The 21,566-nt window shown below is 38.4% G+C and overlaps 2 protein-coding genes across 3 annotated transcripts in view; both read right to left on the bottom strand.

The window, feature by feature from the left end:
* dennd2b (DENN domain containing 2B) overlaps positions 1–15,076 on the bottom strand; it is a 49,786-nt gene extending 34,710 nt beyond the window's left edge. Inside the window, exon 1 of one of the 2 annotated variants that reach the window (XM_080034184.1) lies at positions 14,941–15,076. The gene's annotated coding sequence lies outside the window, so the exon portion shown is untranslated. Of the gene's footprint in view, positions 1–8,821; positions 9,119–14,940 lie in introns of those variants that run through there. The other variant, XM_080034183.1, reaches the window with a different exon arrangement.
* Positions 15,077–15,548: 472 nt separating this feature from the next.
* On the bottom strand, positions 15,549–20,441 carry tmem9b (TMEM9 domain family, member B). The gene is made up of 5 exons (XM_080027024.1): positions 20,230–20,441; positions 19,369–19,460; positions 19,154–19,262; positions 18,675–18,812; positions 15,549–16,780 (listed from the first exon to the last, which is right to left on the bottom strand). The coding sequence occupies exons 1-5, from the start codon at positions 20,299–20,301 to the stop codon at positions 16,625–16,627; spliced, it is 567 nt and encodes a 188-aa protein (XP_079883150.1). The 5' UTR covers positions 20,302–20,441; the 3' UTR covers positions 15,549–16,624.
* Between the last annotated feature and the right edge of the window lie 1,125 nt (positions 20,442–21,566).

Raw genomic sequence — 21,566 nt, 5'->3', positions numbered from 1 at the left:
GTTATTGCACATAAAAAAAATTCAAGTCAAGCTTGTAAATAGTCCTACCACTTCACCACAGATGCCATGTTAAATATTCCATGTAAACATTGCGGATGAATTCTGACAAACCAAAAACCTGTAGACAATTTTGAACCCAAGATACTAGCAGACATTTAATTATCAAAAAATTATCTATTTTCACATCAAACAAAACTGAACCGCATTTCACACAGCTCAACTGACAATATATAAACAAGGTCCTTAATCCATATTTGGATCGTAGCACTAGCCATCGAGGTAACATGGAAAGAAAACCATTACTCACACGGCTGCTGCCCCTGTTTATGGTTTTGTAACATGGAAAGCAGGACAATAATAGTTATTGAGTTATCATTGACCAGTTGGATGTGTGCAGAGAAATGAAGGTTGTGCAGTTAGCTTTGAAGCTACATTGAGTTTGTTGAGAGTTATTTAATCAGGGTCACTTCACCGCAGCACAACATGTTCCTTTCATAGGCTGCCTTCAGGTGGCTGCATGTACCTCATTACCTCTAGGCTTTTTAAACAGTGTATAACACAAACAGTAATAGTCTCATTAAAGTCAGTTAAAAAATTCACAGCAAAACACATTTTCACAGGTAGCCGATACTGAACTTTTTAAGCCGATACAGAGTTTCAAAATTAAACAACAATTATTGCCCAATAAAATACCACAATCCTAACTTTGTTTTTTCTATACTGGAATTTCTTCTTATTTATCGGTCTATACACAGTACACAGATACCGAGATATCTGCGAAAAGCTGATATTGGGTGATACATCAGCCTGGCTGATTTATCAGTCCAACTCTAATATCCAAGGTTTGGAGAAACCCAACTTGAGATTCTTCTGCTTCTTCCATTATATAACTGGAGGGGAACACAATTATGTTTATAGTGCTTAAAGTATTTCTGGGAAGTGCTTAAAGCATGTTGCATGTTATTATTAATCATGAACTATGAAAGGTTCTAACAGCAGAAAAAAAAAAGCTGTTGAGAAATCATCCTTATAATAAATAAACTTTTCCTGGACTTAATCTGAAATTAGATCAGCAATTAGTTAAACCCTCCCTTTCAAACTGCAGGCCATTAACCCAGAAAATCACTTTTTAAAAATGCAGCAATGCATTTCGTTCAAGAGGGCTCAAAGTGATTGTTCTGGTGCAAAAGGAGGTCAAACGGAGATCCCTAGAGATCTAAGGTGGAGGATGGGAGGGTGCTTGGCAGCATGACTTGTTTACAGGAAGTTGTTGTATGAAGAAGCGAGCCAACCAGTAGTGCGGCTGAGTCCTATAGAGACAGATGAGGAGAGAGAGGGAGCATTCCTGCTGTCAGCTATTTCCTGTAACTGTGCACTATGTCCAGAGGACGTGCCATATTTCATTATTTGCTTCAAACTCAGAACATGATGTTGTCCTGTCCTGCCTACTGTCAAGAACTGTTGTAACTCTAGGAACAATCGGAAGCATAACAACATACACTCAATGTTAATTTTCTCTTAAAAGCAGGACATGAATATTAGAAACCTATATTGCCTGTGATCCAGACATAACTACATGATTCAACAGCAGCAATCAAGCATACAAGTGTCAATACATCCATGAACCACTGTGTCATATTCCGCAGGTGTCTAAGACAGAAACCTATCAATCAACATGACATTTTTTATAAAATTAGAAGTACTTATTATAGTAATTATTTCTATAAATCACACAACCTCAGCCACATTGTGGACGAGAAGCAATAATTGAGTTGAGGTTTGTCCTGTGAAAACACACTTTTTTGGATAGCCAAATGGAAGTAAAATTAGCTAAATAATTTATCCGTGACAAAAGCAAACAAATCATTCTGAAAAGCTAAGACAAAAAGGAAATTAAGACAAAACTGAGCAGAAATTGGGAGATACAATCTGGAATCTTAATTAAGCTGAATGAAAATATTCTCCTTACATAAAATTCAGACACACTGGCAGCGCTGTAAAATTTGACTTCTGATTAATAATACCTTCTGAAATAATATTGTTTTTGGAAGGGACATTTAATTCTCTCTATGAATCTCTAGCTCTTGTTGAAAACACAATATTCTGTCATTTCAATTTGTAACACCTTGAAGCAAAGGCGATTAGAGAAAAATGTGCAATCAGCTGCCAAGGGGAGCAATTAAAATTATGTCAGCTCTACACACTTTAGTTATATTAAGTTGAGAGCGATGTTTATTTGTGTGAATTTGTCATTTACTTCTTTTTTTTTTTTGGACCGGGAAAAGCAGCGATCACAGAATGCGGTCACAGGAGCCCAGGATGGACTTAGCAGTGTAAACACCAAGGCGTTAGCCAAACTGACTTCCTGAGGTCTGATACCATCTCCCTACACAAAATCACAGGCTGTAAACAACCACTTCTATGAAAGCTCTGGAGTACCTTTAAAGTGCATTCAACCAGATTCAAGACTAATTTTCTCTTGAGACATCAGAGACAAATGCAGGTTAACGGTCAACAGCTTAATTATGACGGGAGGCATTCCTTCTATCAATGTGTCATAGTGAAACACTTGATTATTTTTAATTCTTTGGTGTTTTCCATAATAAGGCAAGGCAGGAAAATAAATGACTGTATAGTGTTATTCCAGGACATTCGTTTTCAGAGGATTGTGTTGCTGTTTCACTTAAAGCAATGGTGTGCGACTTTAAAAAAAAAATTCCATTACATTGAAGCCATAGCCAAACAAGTTGACACAAAGTGCAAGGGGGCGCCCTTAGCTCAGTTGGTATGGCGTCCCCCCCCCCCCCCCCTCCCCGGGCCGGGCCCAGCAGCAGAGCCGGGTTCGAGTCCCGCCTGCGGTCGTTCTCTGCATGTCACTCCCCTCTCTGCCCCATTTCACCTCTGTCTCTCTGTACTATCAATAAAGCATGAAAATGCCCAAAAAATATCTTTAAAAAAAAAAAGCCTATCAGCTGCGCAAAACTCTCACAAACTGGTGTCACCCCGCGACACTGGTGAGCAGGAGCTCAAGACATACAGCAAAATAAATAAATCCATGCGCGATCACCAAAGGCTTACCTCATGTAGAAGCGCAGACAGTGTTGTTGTAATTAATCAGAATTCCGCACAGGGAGGGCAGCAGTTACACACTGTAGCTTTAAACAAAAACTCTTCTTTCTAAATGAAATACCATGTATATCATGGAGCCTTGAGGTTCATTACAAACAGCAGAGCCTTAACTCATCACTGTACACTGTACTCAAGAGTAAACTGGCCTTCTCTTTTTATGAGACAACTTAGTCACTGGTATGTTTTTATCATAGTATATGTCCAGAAAATGTGTCCCCCATGCGTTAGTCTCAGGACATAGTGCTTATGACAAGCTCGTACAGAGCTGGGTAAAACAGCTTTTAAGTTTTTTGCGCCGTCGTCATGGAATAACCTGCAGAAGCAGCTCAAGCTTCAGGACCTAGTCATTCTTAACAAATTTAAGGCTGTTGTTATGAGTTTGAAGTTAGACTCCATCGGAAATTGTGAATGTTTTTAGTCAATAATCTTATTTTTATTTTCATGTTTTACAACTGCACTTCATATGTGTAACTGTTCTGCTGTCTTTCTTGACCAGGTCTCTCTTGAAAAAGAGATTTAAATCTCAATGAGACTAACCTGGTTAAATAAAGGATAAATAAAAAAAATTAAAAAATTAAAAAACTTGGAGTCGTGTTTGTGTCCACCTGATGAAAGTCCGATGTTCACTATCCTTTTGGCTAACTGACTCCTGAGGGAAACATCTGTCTCCATAGCTCCTAACTGCTCCACTCAGTTCACCAGCTATTAGCCAGGTCCGCCACTTGATGCTGAGCATGAAAACAGCAGGACACCGCAACTGAAAATAAACACTGATGGCAACAAAAACCTGAAAAATTATCTGAAAGACATTACGATGTTCTTTTAGACCTAACAGTCAGGAGATAGATCTTCTACTTATCAATTTGATCCACTGTTACGTAATATAGAAACATTTATTAGAATACCTTTAAATCCATAGATTACCATAATGGCTATGCATTGACAATGTGACTGAGCAACCAGGTCAGGTCACAAACATGAACAAGTGTATGGGGGAAAACACAATAGTGGCATTGCTTTGATTTGACGGGATTTGAAATTTAGCAATTTCACACATCAGCACTGCTAAGAAAAAACAGTAACATTTGCTCCCAAATCACACATCTGCACATGCACAAAATGCACAACACATTTCCCTTATACTGTTCTGTAGTTAGCTTCTGTTACTCTATAAATCCTTATCAAACGAGACAACCAGTCTTGGAAACATTTTTAAATTCTCTTTCACGACTTTTAATCCATAGAGATGAAATGGCATCAACAACTTTGTCACTTTGATTTCAAAACAAATCATCTCTTTAACATATCCAGTAACATACTCTAACTGTAATGATGTGTTATGCTTGTGTCTCGTCTAAGTCCTACAGTAATTGATCACATGACAGGCATATCAGTGGCGCTAATGAATTTTTCCTCTGCAACAAGAGCATATTCATGGAATGAGACTACAACAGTGTGTCTCCATTAGATTCTTTGGGCCCGAATCAAAGAGCCCTTTGTGTTCACTACGTCCTTGAGAGGGAGATCTGGTTAAAAAGTAAGTCTTTTATCAGCTCTCTCTCTGTGTGTGTGTGTGTGTGTGTGTGTGTGTGTGTGTGTGTGTGTGTGCGTGCGTGCGTGCGTGCGTGTGTGTGTGTGTCTGCGTGTAGAAGAGAGAGAGCGACTACATTAGGTAAAATAACAGTCAAAAGAGAGTCCACACGTCCTTGGCCTCCGTCACCTTTGACGGATCATCTGATACGCAGTTATCTCCACAACATGCAGGAATGTACCAATTTGTGCCACCATCCCTCAGACTGTGGTTGCATCAAAATATTAAATTGTGTTTAAAGAGGGTAAAAGAAGGCATAGGCAGAAACGCCTGGATCTGATGCCAAGAAGAAGAAGAAAAAAAAGGCTACACTCAAATATGCGCTTTCCCAGCACCTGGCACTTGATGTTGAGACTCCAGGAGCTGAAACGGTTTTCTGTAACAATGTTATGGCGTCACAATGGACAAACCTGCGACTGAGTTCACTTTTACCCTGGTGTATCCTGAAACACGCAGCAGCACCAACTCGGCTATTCCAGCTGACCTGCAGCTTTTTTCTGCTGATCAGCAACCTGACTTCAAGGTTTTTTTAAAAACCCACAGCAGAGCTTACAGCCAGCCAAGAAGCAATTGAGAAAAAGGAAGAGGGAAAATCTGCAGATTCTCAACTCATTCCAGACGTCATAATCAACGGGCAAACATGTGCCCACTCACTGATCCTCCACGACATTGTTTCAATATCTGCAGAAAGACCAGTCTTGTCCACTGCAGACAAAAAGAGACTTGAGCTGGTTGGAGTCGGACCATGTTAAACTGAGCATTGTGGGAGTTGAGTTGCATAGATATCCTGCTAGAAGGGGAATCCAGCTCTTGATACACAACCCAAGACACAGTCCACATACTGTACGCATTCACAACACCCCTAGCTTGAAGGCTTCTATTCAGGCACAAACATGATGGAAAACCTCTTGGTTTGGGTGTATATCTTGCCCATACAGTATAACCTGCAGTTAAAGGCTCTGATAGTCTCAGTGTGTCTCGATGTAAAGGAAAACCACCAAGGTTGGTGCTTCTGGCAGTTGCACCTATATAATAGCCTCATACTCTATCCAGACAGGGCTCGCCATGCTGCCACCATATAGCGCAAGTGACCAGGTGGAACCAATTCTTGGATTCTTTTTTTATCGCCTATTTTAGCCATTTCAGCTTTTTCTCAGAAAGTATTCATGGCATATTTTCTCTTTGTGGAAAAGAGGAAAAACCCTTCTTTGTAACCTAGATATGAGTGTGCACAGCTGCAGAGGCAGGCATGTGGAAAACGGGCTTATGTCCATCTGAGCTGTAGGAGGGGGCAGTTAGTATTTGTGTCACAGAGTTGACCTCCGACACACAGTCTTGGGCAATTAAAGGTTTATTACAGGTTATCGACTGTCTATTTTACAAAAAGAGGATTCAAGCAAGCACCGTTTACCCTGAATATCAACAGGTTTGTAACACGTGTTTATGAGCCGAAACACTCACTAACACAGCTGACAGACAGTGTTTGTATTCAGACATCTTGGGCTGGCGGTGAGTATCTGAGAGAGCCATGTCTAGAATCCTGCACTGATGACGGCAGAATATCTAAAGGACATGTTCATGTTGTCATGTATTCAGGATCATTCTGTACGTCACACATTACATTAGTGTCCCTCACTGAATGTAAAATCAATGAAAGAACTGGAGTCAATGTGACATGCTGTGCACAAGTTAAATCACACTAGGGCTGCTAGGTCCTTAAATAGATTGCCCCTAGCATCAAGCCATTTTTTTTTACATTGCAGAATCTTTAGCAACAAGTGTCAAACTGCCAAGTCAGAGGCTATTAACCTTTATAAGTGTTGACGTACAAGTGTTGACCTACATGTCTTCCAAGAAAAAAAGACTAATAAGAAGAATAACCAAACCAGCAACACAACAGGCATTTGTCATTGAGTTTAGGAAGACATCCAGTCTGACTTCCAACTGTACATCAAGAGCAATCGCACACTACAGCCAGGTAGATGTAACTGAAGATCAGCATGAATGCGATCTTGAGGGGCAATGAAATGTGGAAGTAGATTTTCTTTTCATCCAAAGAAGCAATCATTCTCAGTGGTTGATAAATGAAAAAATCGGCTTAGAATATATTAAATAGGAAACATATTATTCTCTCCATCTCTTAACAGCTGTGGCCCTTGATCCAAAACCCCAGAACAAAAACTGTTCCCTCTGAGCTTGTTTTGACTGACAGACTCAAATACAACTCTCAGGCATGTGTTTAAGAGTACAACTGGAGATATTCTTCAAAAGTATCCTCTCTCTTCAGCACTCCAGCACCACAAAGATGAAAACGACTGTTCATGTGATCACTTTGCATCTCCCAAAAGGAACAACAGCAGGAGTCAGTATTTAAACATTTTGATTAGATACAAGGCCCATTCATTTAAAAACTGGATGATATATTTTGACAACACCTGGTCACAAAGTTTTATGATTTGCTGTAAAGATTCACATGTTAATGTACGGGGTACAAATTAAATGTTTTCATCACCAGAGGCAATCAGACACCCTTAAAGGAGCAGTTCACTGAAAAACACAAAGTTCACACAAGCACGCTTGAATGTGATTTAGCAAGGTCTCTGTATGTGACAGCTCAGGTTTGAATCCACAAACCTTGTTGTTGCAGACTATTTCCTTGAGAGCTATTTACAGAAAGACAAAACTTTAACAAAAAATGTGGATTATCATTACTCAAATGATTTTTTAAGATTCCCAATAAAGTGTCGGGTGATAAGCAGGCTCACTCCTGTCAAAATGAATGGAGGACAGAGAGGAATTTCCTCAATAGCTTTGTGTTGACAGTCCCGTCCAGTGAGAGGGGAAGGTCATTGTTTGATGTGCACAATAGAAGAGAGAGCTAAGAAAACCTCTAGGGCTTGCACTCTAGTGTACAAGATAAAATCATGAGGGTTCAAGTTGTAATCTCTTAAGAAAGCTCATGTAAATCTTCACGATGGGACGCAAAGATTCCCATATTTACTCTACAAAGGGCTCAATGAGAGCATGTCTTCACCAGGTGTGATGGTGTTAATACTTTAATAACTGGATGTGTTGTGAATGTTTAAAATCCACATCAAGATCTGCATCAAATTCACACAGATATTCCTGTGTTGCACAAACCAGAGGTTCTCCTTCAAAGTAAATGCAGGAGGTCGTGAGAAAGTGGAAGATAAGGTCAAAACGCACGTCTTCCAGTGTTAGAAATAAGATTAATAAAGATTCCTGGAGCACTTGTAGCTTGGCCCATGGCCTGAATGTTACTGAAATCTTCCTTCAGATTATGGCCCCTTAACTAACTCACCAACAAGCAGTGCTGAAAACTCGCGATTACTGGGGGTAAAATAAATATTCACATTAGTATGTTGAGGAAAAAAAGTCCCATACTGATATTCATAAATTAGCCTATGTAGACTATGTGGATTTGTGGTTACTACATGAAACCTTAACTGTTTTGTAGGCTACATGTACAGTAGGCTACGCTATGACATTTGCCTACATAGATCTGGTGCCTATAGGCTATGTAGGCCTACTGCATTAACACACACACAACTGAATGTGTACAATATTGTTTAAACTATGACCATAAGCATGTAAGACAAAGTAAACAGCACACTTTAATAAGTTCACACATGTTGTTTCATGTGGGTTTTATCTCCCAAGACAAAAGTAAAGTCTCCCCCTAAACAACAACAGGAAAAGTAGGCTACACAGACAATCTGAGAGGTTTCTGTTTATCTGCTGCTGCTTAGACTTTTGTCTGGAGTTTGAGCGAAAACTCCAATAACAGTCCACAACAGATTCGCAGTGTGTATCCGCCGGTAGGCTGCATATCTCTCTCCCTTCATTCAAAGGGTCAGATGAAGGAAGAAAAGAAAAGAAACCAATTCATGGTTTAACATGTCGATGCCCAAATATGGTCAAATTGACATTAGGCTACTATAAATGTAACATTTAAACAAACTTTGCAACTTTGCTGCTTTTATAATTTCTTTTTTTTAAGAACCTTTTTTTACGGACGCTTTTGAACCGGTTTCCTATACCGCTCGCTGAAAGCTCGTCAAGTTTTAAGAATCTTTTTACCTCTGACTTTCTCCTCACATCCATGGCTGCTGCTGACATTTTCAGATAATAATCCCTTTTCGACAGTAGGCTACCAAATCCGGTTCGTCTGCGCGTAGAAAAACTTTTTTTGGCTGCTTTACCTGGCCCTCCTCAATAAACTCCGACTCAAGTCCTTCCAACCAAAACCAAAAAAAAAAAAATCCCTTATGCCTCCCCTCTCTCAGCCTGCCGCAGAGTGGAAGGCAGGACTTGTTACCACGGAAACGGGTTGTTTGCCCCCCACTTTTCTCGGGTTTGGCCCGTTTAGCCCCTTCCTCTGCTCTCCTCAGCCAGGCATTCAGCCTCTCTCTCTTCGCTCTCTCTCTCTCTCTCTCTCTCTCTCTCTCTCTCTCTCTCTCTCTCTCTCTCTCTTCTCTCTCTCTCTCTCTCTCTCTCTCCTTGTTTATTGTCATGGTATGTGCTGAGGAGTTTGGATGAATATTCAGGAGCTGAAGGCTGTTGATGTCGCTATGCAGCTCCTCTGCAACACATTGTCCAAGCTGAAACCCTCCACTGGCCCACATATATTTCACAAGCACAAAGATGCCTTTTCATTTGACAGAGATGAATGTTCAACCAAGAAGCCCTATATGCTGAGCATGTAGACTATGTTTCCCAACTTTTCAAACCCTTAGGCCTAGGTCTAATAAAGAAACAATTACACTAAAATGTAAATAGGCATACACACATGCAGTTCCTATTAAACTATTTTGCATAAGACTGGAGCTAATGATTATCTTCAATATGGATTAATCCACTGATGAATTGTTTGGAGAACAAAGTGACCCCTTCACAATGCTTTGTTTTATCAAACCAACACTTCAAACTTCGTTATAACATTTAATTAAAATAAGCACGTCATCATGTTTAAAAACTGGCACTTTGAAAGGTTTTTCCGTGAAATCACAAATCACCTGTCAATCCATAAATTGATTATTTAAATAATTGTTTCGGATACATGTTTGGGTGGTTTTATTTATAATAAATCATCCTATTTTATCTCTTCATATGTTTTTTTTTTGCCAAAATCCTTATTTTGTAAAGTAACAAGTAACTAAAGCTGTCAGATGCATATAGAGAGGTGAAAAGTACTACAATCTTTCTCTTCTGGAATGTTATGGAGTAACAGTATAAAGTGGCATTAAAAAGAAACTCACTGTTCATGCATTGAAAATCTAAGTATAACCTTAAAGGGGTACTGTGTAATATGACATCATCAAGAAAGTTCTAGAAAGTTCTAGAATGCAACGCTCCCTGGGTAACCCCACCCCTTTTGAATAATAACAGAAGCTACAGTGGCCTTCAAGGACAAGAACATTTAAAAAATGTAAACAATGCACCTGATGAAATTCCAAAAACATGGATGCCTCCATAAGACTTGCCTGCTCAATGTACAAAATTTAATATTTGGTGTGAATGCTGGAAGCATTCACAGCTTTAATATCCTACGTATTTATTCTTATTATTTTTATTCCGCCACTTTTTTGACACTGATTAGCTGTCAGTAACTATGGAGACCTCTGCACCTGTCTGTGACATCTTAGGATAATGTAGGTCACAGAATGGGAGAAGAGTTCAATCTCTTATGATACATCCAGAATAGGTTAACTCAGTCATTTTTCATCCGATAAACTTCATTCAATATTTTACATGTTCAGCTCCTTCAGGACATTACATGGTAGTATCCTGATTGAGCTGAACACAGGGTTGGGGGTTCGAATCCCCGTTCCAACACCAAATTTTAGACTTCACCGGATTTTCTTAAAAATTTGCACAGATGTTGATTAAGTTAAGAGTTAAGAGATGACATCACAAGAGTTTAGAGGTCAAAGGTCAAATTTCAAGGTCACTGTGACGTTGCCTTTTGTGACTGCATTATCTCATGAACGCTTCCACGTTTTTTCTTCAAATTTTGCACAGATGTTTATTATGACTCAGAGATGACATCACAAGAGTTTAGAGGTCAAAGGTAAAATTTCAAGGTCACTGTTACGTTGCCTTTTGTGACTGCATTTTCTCATGAACGCTTCCACGGTTTTTCTTCAAATTTTGCACAAATGTTGATTCTGACTCAAAGATGAACTGATTACATTTTGGAGGTCATAGTTCAAGGTCATAATTCATTCCTCAATTCAGATAGAAAGTCCATTCAAACTTCCAAATATTCCAAATTGTTCAAACATTCAACCATTCTGTTGATTCAGATATATTCATCCTTCGTTCTTCATCAACATTCAGCAGTGAAGCGTCAGCTGCTTCAGCATCAGCGTCAGCATTCACGCCGCAATTTCTTCAAGGAATTACATTTCTAGTAATATTTGTTATTCTCCGCTCAGGAGGATAATTCAGATTATTGGCAGAGGTGGTTTTACACCAATGAGGACATATTTATGAATGAGGATATTGATTTTAGCATATAAATTACTTAAAATGTTACACAGTGTCCCTTAAATGTATCCTATCCTCATACCATTCGCATAATGTAATCAAAGGATCAAAATTACAAGTAATCTATATGAAGCAGATTTGCCCATGATAAATGATGATATATATAATATACTGACCATATGTTTTGTACTGTTAAATGTTTATTGAAAAGGGAAAGTTTCTATTTAACCACCTCTCTGCAGTGATGTAGAGGTGTACTCCACAACCCTGTGCCAACATTTGTGGGTGTGTTTGGAGGTGCAACAAAGCACAAAAATAATCTGGCAGGAGACACCCAACCACACGCATCAGTGATGTTCGATGTTTAGCTACATTCCACTTTTGCACATTTCTCAACATATTATTAAGGACCATTGCTTTGGAGCTGCACCTCACGTCCAAACTTGGGCTGACCACAAAAATGAAAACATTTGCCCAAAATGTAATACCTAAACCATTCTGCTCTCCCCTGTGCTATGGTTCTGCAACCTTCATTGAGTAATAAAGAACACCTTTGTAATGTCAGCTCCTGTAAACCACTTCAGACTGTGCACTGCACGTTCATTTTGACACATATTCACAGATATTCACAACAACGCCATGAGAGAGCCACATGAATCCCAAACTTGTACAATATGGTTCTCAGTGGTCAAGTGGTCACCACCCATTATAATGTACTCATCTGTTCACTACCAAATACAAGGATGTGAGTAAAGCTTTTCTTTATACCGCACCTCTATAGATCATTCAGTCGGTCACAATAGAAAAGACACAAGCGAGACACTTAAGACAAAAGCACATATCAACCCAAACAAAACCCATCTTCAGTGTAGGGTTTTTAAAATGTGTCATCTTAAGGGGATTTAAAAATTAGATGTATGAATTACATGAAAAGTAATCGAATGCAAAGTTCGATTGGAGATGAATGCAAAGTTCGATTGGAGATTGTTTGTCTATACCAATGTCTAAATTGAACCGACAAAGCTCATCACCAAAGATCTTCTTTATTCACAATATGCCATGCAGGCAAAACTAATCACCATATGATCTTTTCTGCTTCCGCGTCTTAGGCTATATCTTTACACCAAATGTTGAAGCACTATACCCATCCCTAAAAAACCTGCACTTCTTCACCCAGTCTCTCCCGGGGTGTCTTATCATCCCACAGACTTGGGAACAGATTCAAGAGGAAGCCACAAAACCCCAGACATCCGTCATCACGGGCGCGACACATTAAGTCAGCAGGAAATACATGCTGCAGCTTTACTCTGAGACACAATCAAAAGCTTCTCAAGGTCTCGAAAAAGATTGTCCCCTCCTAAAAACAAACAGCAAATCCTCACTGCCTGGGCACAAAAGACAGAGGTGCGTTCCGCTTTTTTGTTTGGATGTTTTACCAGGACACAACCTTAAGCTTCTAGCCTTTTAATGGCATTCATTGTTTCCATTCATCGCCCATCTGTATTCCTCATTAAAAGCCACATCCTCTTCTTGCACGACATGGGAGCGTCAAACAAAGTCCACACATCAAAACATCACATGCAACAGACGAAATGTATACACTCACATACGTGCATCATGAAATCAAATGAAAGGACTCGGAAACAGCGTTAGGCCTGACTTTTTTTAAAGAACAATTCTGTTTGAACTTTTAAGGCTTTTCTTCTCATTCTCATAAGTAAACACACCTGCTAAAGCCACAGTCACAAGGGAGTGAGTGTTTGTTTTCTCAAATCAAATCCATAAACCTAAAGGTGTTTGTTAGGGATCCACTGTGAATCCCAAATCCTAAAACATTCAAAGGGATTATTCCGCAGCTCTGTGGGGATTTTTCCACCTCAGTTCCAAAAATTCCCCCTCGGATACCTTTTTCTTTCAGCCTCTGAACTTTCAGCAGAGTTTCAAGGGAAAGCGTGTAAATATTGAACCCATTCGACAAATCAGCAGAAAAGATGTGTTGAGAGTCAGGCAGTCAGACGTGTTCAGTCAACAGTCCTGACAGCTCTGACACATGGCTTGTCAACTAATGACATCCTCTGCTAAAGGGGCTGCATGTGTTGTCTGCAGAGTGGGATACAAATAACATAATATAACTTAAGGTTTCTTTTGTGATATTTAGATTGCAAAACATTCTTTCTTTGCTAAATGTTGTGGGATTTAACGTTTTTTTTAGGACAGCCTCAGGCACTTATCAACCCTGTTTTGACTGTAAACCTTTATGAAGATAAAAGAAAAGAATACTGACTGCCAGTGGTGGAATGTCACTAAGTACATTGACTCAAATAGTATATTGCATTGAGGTAAAAAGTCTATGAACTTGTACTTCTAGTAATACAATTTGAAACTGCTAGTCCTCTTTAAATATTATCTTTATATCTACTAAAGTCTGGCAGCTTTAGTAACTTACTAGTTACTTTGCAGGTACAATTGGTCAAACCTGTTCCTCTCCACCATGCTGATCCAAATTTGGTGATTTTGCTTTATTTATTTTTTCAAAATAAACTATTTAGCACAAAGACCTTGGATTACGTGAAGAATGACTCGTCAAAAAGCTGAAAACAGGGCCATTCTTCTGAGCACATTTTAAATGTATTAAAAAGATATGTGGTTCGCACAGGACAGTGAAGCTACAAACATATGATGACCTAATAGTGGATGATGCACTGTCCACTAAACAAGCCAACAGTATTTAAAGTACACTGCTGACTGCCCATGTGTATGCGTTGGCTAACCGATGACTTATTAAAAATATTTTTCCCCCCAGTACCCACTGTCACTAATTATCAATTCACTGTGACACAAAAACAAACATAAGAAGAAATAAGGTTAACAGACAAATTAATGTATCAGTTTTTAATCAGCAATAATCTGATTAGTGACTAAATCATTTTAAGGAGAATGTTTTATCTGAAAACCACATGTGTTATTGTTCAGTTAATAACAACAAGAAAGACCATGTTACTGTGTCTGAAAAAGCGTTGAATAACTGCAGCTGCAGTCTCATAAACATACCGGGTTAGAGGAGCAGCAAGCAGAAAAGCCTATGAGCACAAGGACATTCCTTTATCTCGTGGCATTGTTCACCACACAGCACAGCAGCTACAACATCACACTCACATAATGTAGTGCAGTGTAGGAATGTATGATAGACTGGGAGTCATTAGACACAGAGAAAGAGAGTGTTTGTATAGTAGGATGTAGAAAGACATTAAAACAAACTGAAATGAAACTTGTAGGCACACGAAATTGAAAGGTAAACACAGGTGAGTGAATCAACAGTGCCTGCAGAGTGCATAGGACACAGATTGCTAGGTTGGATCAAATTCAAAGGCTTAGGCGCCCCCTGTAGGCTAATAGATGCAAATACAGTCCCGAAGCTGAGAAAAAACTTCTCTGTTCTAAAGAGCGGATTTAAGTCACCGATCAAAGTCAGCGTCTGTCAACAAACTCCGAATAACTTCAACTTAGAACTTTAAATCACGTATAAAGTACAACGGAGTAATTAAAACGAAGGAGGAATCCATCTTTTCCTATGTGCACATAAGAACTATCTTAAGATGCTACAAATAGGCTACTGCAAGTTACTTAAGAAGGTAAATTAAAATAAATAAATAAAAACTTAATTTTAATGTTATTTAATGAGCGAAACCATTAAAAGAAGCAAAGCCTACCTGTCTTTTCCTGTTTCGTGGCAGAGTTTGGTCAGTGATCCATTCTTCAGCAGAGGCTGTGTCGCTTTCTGTGTGTGCAGCCTGAAAACCGACTCTTTTCTTTTTTCCCTTTTTTTTGCGGAAAAATATTCTCCTCGCTGCATACAAAGCAGAAGAGTGGGGAAAAAAGGAAAATTGGAACTGGACAGGAAATGATGACGCGGCATCATGGAAATCACTTTACTGAATAAAAACAAGTAAGCTGCTGAAGGGGTTATCAAACATAAATAATGTGATTGAAAAGTATAACTGGGGTTTCCAAGAGGGTTTTTTAAGTTATTAAAAGTAACGGCGGGATGTGCTATAAAGTAGGTGAAAGTCATGCTGGGGTTCTTTAAGGTGCCTTGGTTGAAATCAAACTGTAAACATGATGCATCTATGGTTTAATATGAAATTAGGAAAATTCCATTTGGAGAAGGCCTATGTTCCATTGGCAGTGTTAAATTGTCCTTATCATCTATGAGAAAGACGTTGTTCTTCCATGTGAAGCATGATGTCTACAGGTTACAAATGCAAGAATCACAAATATTACATACATTTATTTTTCAAAGTTAATGGTATCACATAAACAATAGTTAAGAACACTTCAATAGGTTTCGCAACAGTGGCTTTTCATCCACTCTGTGCACAATTCCAATATACACAAAATAAACTTCTTTGAACCCAGAATAACACCACTCTGTCATACCAACGCTGCCTGTCTGTCATAAAGGATGTTAGACCACGCACACAGGAGTGCCAAAAAGAAAAGACTATTCATTACATTTGTTCAGGCAGATGAACAGGGCACTGATTTCTACATAGGGTCATCAACAGATGAGAATCAATAGCACGGCTACGTTCACTAGGGCATCACTGGGACATTGGGTCCATTTCTGCAACGAGGTTTCAGTGAAGCTTCATTCAAACTTGACATGACGCATGTAACGATGGATCTCACACAGGTTATGAGACATTAAACATTATGGTGTAGGAATGATGGGATTGAAAACATGTATATAAAAGATTTATTATAAAACATGCATTTTCAAAGAAGGCTGAAATATTTATAATTTACACTATTTCCTTTGTCCTGTGGTGAGAGCAGTAGTTCCCAGAATGCATTAGTTTTTGGAATGGAAAGTACCCAACGGCTACATGTTAACAGGGTCCAGTTGTGCAGTTTGTAGAATTGAAAGGGTTTCTTGCTTTGGACTGGGGGGACTTCACCTGACTCTGTGGCCAGAGAGAGTTAGAAAGTTATAAAAATGAAAGATGTGCCGATATTCTTTTTTTAATCTCACATACATTTGACTCGATCCTAAAAAAAAGATTTGCAAATGATCTAGTGACCTGGCACTTCTTCCACTCAGCAGGCAGGGAGTAAATTACGCTTCTGCAAATGCTATTTAAGACTGTTTGTTCAAGACTGTTTGTGCAAAAATCAATTCACTCTAATCTCTTGTGCTGCCCGGCCTGAAGACTAAATAAGAGCCCCCAGCTTTAGCGATACATCCGCCAGGGACTCTCCATATTTAGATGTCTTCACCTCGCCACACTTGATGAGAGATACAAACCACAAATGAGAGAAAGGAAGAGATATAAATTGAAGGGCTCCGTCACAGTGTTTTTTGTTTTGTTTTGATTTGCTTCACCAGTAACTCTTTTAACTGAGGACAACATGGCGATCGAACACAGACTTCCTCTGTTCCTGGACCTGTCTCCTCCAGCGCTGTTGGGCATGCTCCACTTTGTTCAGCATGTTGGGTCGAGATTGTGAATGGGACAGAACATTGTGAGCGTTGGCGAAAGGCTGCTGGTCCTGAAAACACAGAGTAGGGTAAAAACACTTAATTAGCCCAAAACGTATGACATACTGTGGGTAGGAAAATATATAACGCCGCAATTTAAGTAGTTGGTATGATGGATAACTGTAATAACTGTATGATCATCAGTGGGGGAACATCATTATACACATGTGGGCCACCTTGCCTAAAACAAAGACTTTGGTGTATAAGAACACACGGATGAGCTATTTCAAAGAGTGAAAGCCATTGTTTGATTCGGCTGATATCTACTAACTAAACAAATTGATCACAATACATGGCATGCCAGGATTTGGTGTATTCAACATCTGCCTAACAATGCTCCTTCTATCCCATTCAATTCCTTTAAAATACAGATTAGAATAACATTTTCTACTTGATTCTTTAGTCTCTATCTGTGTTTTTTTTAAGTACATTTTTTATTTTAATCTCATTACTGGGTTGTCTTGATTTTATGTCTGACTGTAAGTATATCGCTTGGGTTGTCACTATCATAAGCAGAAAAAGACACGATAAAACTAAAAGGCAAGGACCTCCTATAATTAATGTAGCAACAGCACTTCCTGTTAATTCTGTCTCCTTGTCTTGGTCCCAGTGACACTTTACAAGAAGCTACTGTGTAGCAAATAGCCTTGGGCTAATATAGATGATTGCAGTATTACCGTCATTTAAATCTTGGTACAGCAGTGGTTCATTTTTTTTAATCTATATTTTCCAATATTTCCCCCAAAAAAAGCAAAACTAGTAATCTCGATACAGTAACAAGTAACAGTAAATTAACCATTACATCACCATTTTATGAGACTGATTTAGTCGTCATCTTCCTTTCCCATTTAATAAAAGTGGAAAAGTTTCACCCTAACCAGGTGAAACATTCTGGCGCTGACTACTGCCCAGTCATATTTTTACAGCAAAAACCTTTTCAATAAAAAAGGGAAAAAAAACTCATGTATAACTTCCCCTTGCTTGAACTCTGCCAGTGAAAACACGAGTGCTCAGTTTGGCAGCTGCAGCAAATCCCCCTCAGGCGAAGGCAGTCACTGTTTTCCTTTGTTAATATCTAAACACTGTGTCATGCTGGAAGAGGGAAAATTGATTTACTGCTTGATACACTTTGAGTATCTTAATGGTACTTCCGTTTCCTGAGATAGTTGAGAATGAAAACGGATACTGCATCAGCAACTGCATTACTGTTAGAAGAAAAGTGAATCGGTTTTGAATGTAGAAAACCACAGTTTACCACACATTGGTTGGTAATTAGCTTTCCTTTCTGCTTGCTTCTCTACAGTATTTGGAACCAGCATATTTAAGATTCTGAGAAACCTAGGCTGACCCTGCAAGAAATGTAGACAAAACATTTGCTACAGCTGAAGGACAGAGAGTGCTGTTCAGCTATGGAAATTAACCCAGCCTATTTAGAAGTTTAATTTTTATAGTGTTACAATAAGTTTCTCATTCTACTGCACTGCTGGTAAGCCACATTTTCCATAACCTCACTCTTTGCCATGCATACACTTCCATAAATAACCAGGTTACCCTGGCAAAAATGGGGCTACATTAACACAGCCTGAAAAAATAAAGCTGTTATCACATTTTATTGATGTTTAAGGATCAGATAAGTGTCAAAAATAACACATAGAAGTAATGTGAACAGAAAATGTTTAAATCAGTTTGGAAGTTTCCCCGGGAAGCTCTTTGTGGTCACTAATGGCTCACATAGAGTGGGAAAGTACTTAAAAAAACAATGGAACACGGCAGTGCTTGGAGTGGATCTTACACACTAACACTACTGCTTTTGGGATTTGTTCAGCTGCTGTAACACAGTTCCCACAATATAAAACATTATTTTTCTTTCTTTATTTGAGGAGTACAATTAACAGGAAGACATACCCCAACATTGTCGTCGTCACTCTGGATAAGCTGCGAGTGTCCGAAAAGACGCCTCTTCAACATGGGCTCAAGGAGCGTCAGGTAGACCATGTAAAGCAGCAGCAGGGCCAAGATCGAGAGGTACATAATGATGGTAACCTAAAGATATAGAATGTGATTGATATTAATAAATTAAATGTATACACTGCAATAATGTACGCATCATTCATCAAAAGGAAACATGGTGATGTCAAATATGGGGATGATGGTTATTTTTACTGTTTTCTGGCATTGTATAATACATCAAATATTTTCTTTAAAACAATAAAGAAATAAGATGAATCAGTCAATATAATTCGGTGTAATTTGGTGTCATTGAGTGCCAAGAAAGGCGCCTTTAAATAAAATTTATTATTATTATTATAATCAGTAGGTGCATGCAGCCCTACAGTGAACCAAAATAAAATAGGACGACGTAATCAATAATCCCTCACTCTTACCTTAATGGTTCCTGAGCTCCTCTCTTCGTATTTACACTCACAGCGTAAACAGTACGCCTCCACGTCTCTTCCATCAACCGGCATAGGATCGACCACATGGAGACAGTTACTGGAGAAAAATAATTAAACATCATTAATAAAGCCTGTAGTAATCTAGAACATGTTCAGCTTCTATCATTCAGGGACATGTAGAGTAAGTAAATAGAGTCACTTACCAGTCTTTGAGGGAAACATTTTGTTTATAGATCTGCCCCTCGAAGTCTCTGTAAGGCGGGCAGATGCATTTACAGCGGATATCTTCTGAATTCTGTAACACAGAAATCACATGCTGTTCTTTTTTTCCCATTTTTGTATTATTATTATTATTATTGTTTTAATTAACATGTATCATACTTTGTTTGTTATTATTCACACACCCACACTTGCCTGTACTACATACACAACCCTCATACATAACAAATACCAGTTTAAAACTAGAATTTTATAAGTTCACGTTTTAAGCATTTTTATGTATTTAATTGTTGTATGACCTTATAGTTATTGTTTTCATTCATGTGTGAAGGAGTTTCTTGTGTTTATGTTCATAAAAATGCCCTAAGAAATCAAATAAAACTATAATTATGGTGTTTTTAGCAGTAGGAACAAGGGGTAGCAATAGTAGAAGTACTAGTATAGCAGTACTGAATACCTATGTTTTGGTGTCAGCCATATTGTATCATATGATTTGTTTGTTTATACAGTGTGTTGCAGAGTATATTGTATGTATTTCATGAAACCATTTTTATGTTAAATAACTTTGTACTACTTGAGGAAATATGAGTCAAGATAGCCATATAAACTAGGTCATAACCTTTGCTTATGATCATAACAATTGTCGGTGATTGACGAGCAGTTAAAACTAGAACGGTCTTACAGCCCTAAATGCTCCCTTCATGGGAGGTATAATTTTTAAAATACGCGCTATGTGTAGCTCAGGATATTTTAGAAAATTGAGGAGAATTAAAGAGAGCATTCAGTTTTTCACCACCGGTTAGTTTTCTCTTTACGGCAGCTAACCCAGCTAACATTAGCCTTACCTTCGCTGTCACTTGGCTAAAAAACACAAAACAAGCCAAAGAGAAAGCTTCGATCAGAAATACAGACTTCATCTTAACGATCCGTCACAGATTCTCAGTTTCCAAATAAACTGATTTTCAACAGTTTTCCTTTTCTGCTGTAAAAAATAAACACACTAACAACTGACGACGTTTGACTTTAAGCTAATTCAGGGATAAACACCGTCAGCTTCCCAGCAGCTGACTTGTAGTTTCCGGATATGGCTGTCAGTTTCCGCACGACACCGTACTGGAAGCGCTAGATTATAGACAATAAGGAGTCCCCGGCGGGCGGTAACATCTCAAATATCATTAACCCACTTACCAATTTTGTAAACGTATTTTCTTTTTGCCTTATTATTAATGGTATTAAACACTGCCTACAATAATGAACTTAGAAATCGGAGGAATGTCCATATACGTTGCGCTAAACTCCGCCCTTGTTGCTGACTCATTTAGTTCCGGGTGAATAAAACGAGCGCATTCTTTTCTAGACAGTAATGTAAACGCTTGGGTTACCAAACTACGGTCCGTGAAATCACTAGAGGAACATGTGGTGAAAACATAGGGTGAAAAGCAAAAGTTTGAAATAGAAAGCACAGCATTAGGCATAGAGAATATAAAAATGAATAAATAGTAATTTAGTTAAACACAAGTCATACTAGGCCTATACAACAAAAATCCTATTATGTTGGCCATAACATATAGCCCAATGATGATTTATGTAAGCTTATGAATATCAATAAAGATGCACAAGAATTGGACCCTAGATAAATGTTTTAAAGGGTACAGATACTGGAGACATTCATTCAAATACATCAAGTTACAAAGTTCGATACAGTTTCTTAACCTAAACCAGTGTACCTAAGTAAAATGTAGGCCTATATGCAGTTTCCTAATATTGTAGATCACATCAATGGGAAAATTGTGCCAAAAAGATTATTCTTTCATGTATATTCAAAATGAGTAGATACTATAGAGATTTTATATTTAGCCATACATGTCAATTTCGTTAAAATCCTAAAATAAGAGTGTGTTGTGTTTATCTTAACACTGTCTTGCCAATGAGTGTATTTCAAGTTTAAATGGTAGAACAGAGCAGTTTACGTTAATCAAAACTATACCAAATTTAAACATTTAAAAAAAATTGTGCTATGATGAATAAAATGAAGGGTGGAGGGAGGAGAACAAAAACACAATAACACATTTTCCTATTTTATTTACAGCATATTAGATGTACAAAACCATAAAAAATATACATACACATACATGTGTCATCTAAGGTGAATTGCTCAATTCTATTTTACAGGACGTTTTTG

Source organism: Ammodytes marinus, assembly GCF_949987685.1.
Source record: "Ammodytes marinus genome assembly, chromosome: 1".
NCBI classification, from domain to species: domain Eukaryota; kingdom Metazoa; phylum Chordata; class Actinopteri; order Uranoscopiformes; family Ammodytidae; genus Ammodytes; species Ammodytes marinus.
Note: the sequence above shows the minus strand (reverse complement) of the source record. Positions and strands in the feature narration are given on the sequence as shown.

Coding starts and splice junctions, on each gene's coding strand:
- tmem9b (XM_080027024.1), bottom strand. CDS start 20,301: ATGAAGTCTGTATTTCTGATCGAAGCTTTCTCTTTGGCTTGTTTTGTG. Junction 19,461..20,229: donor TTAGCCAAGTGACAGCGAAG/GTAAGGCTAATG, acceptor TCTGTGTTACAG/AATTCAGAAGATATCCGCTG. Junction 16,781..18,674: donor GTGACGACGACAATGTTGGG/GTATGTCTTCCT, acceptor CTGTGTTTTCAG/GACCAGCAGCCTTTCGCCAA.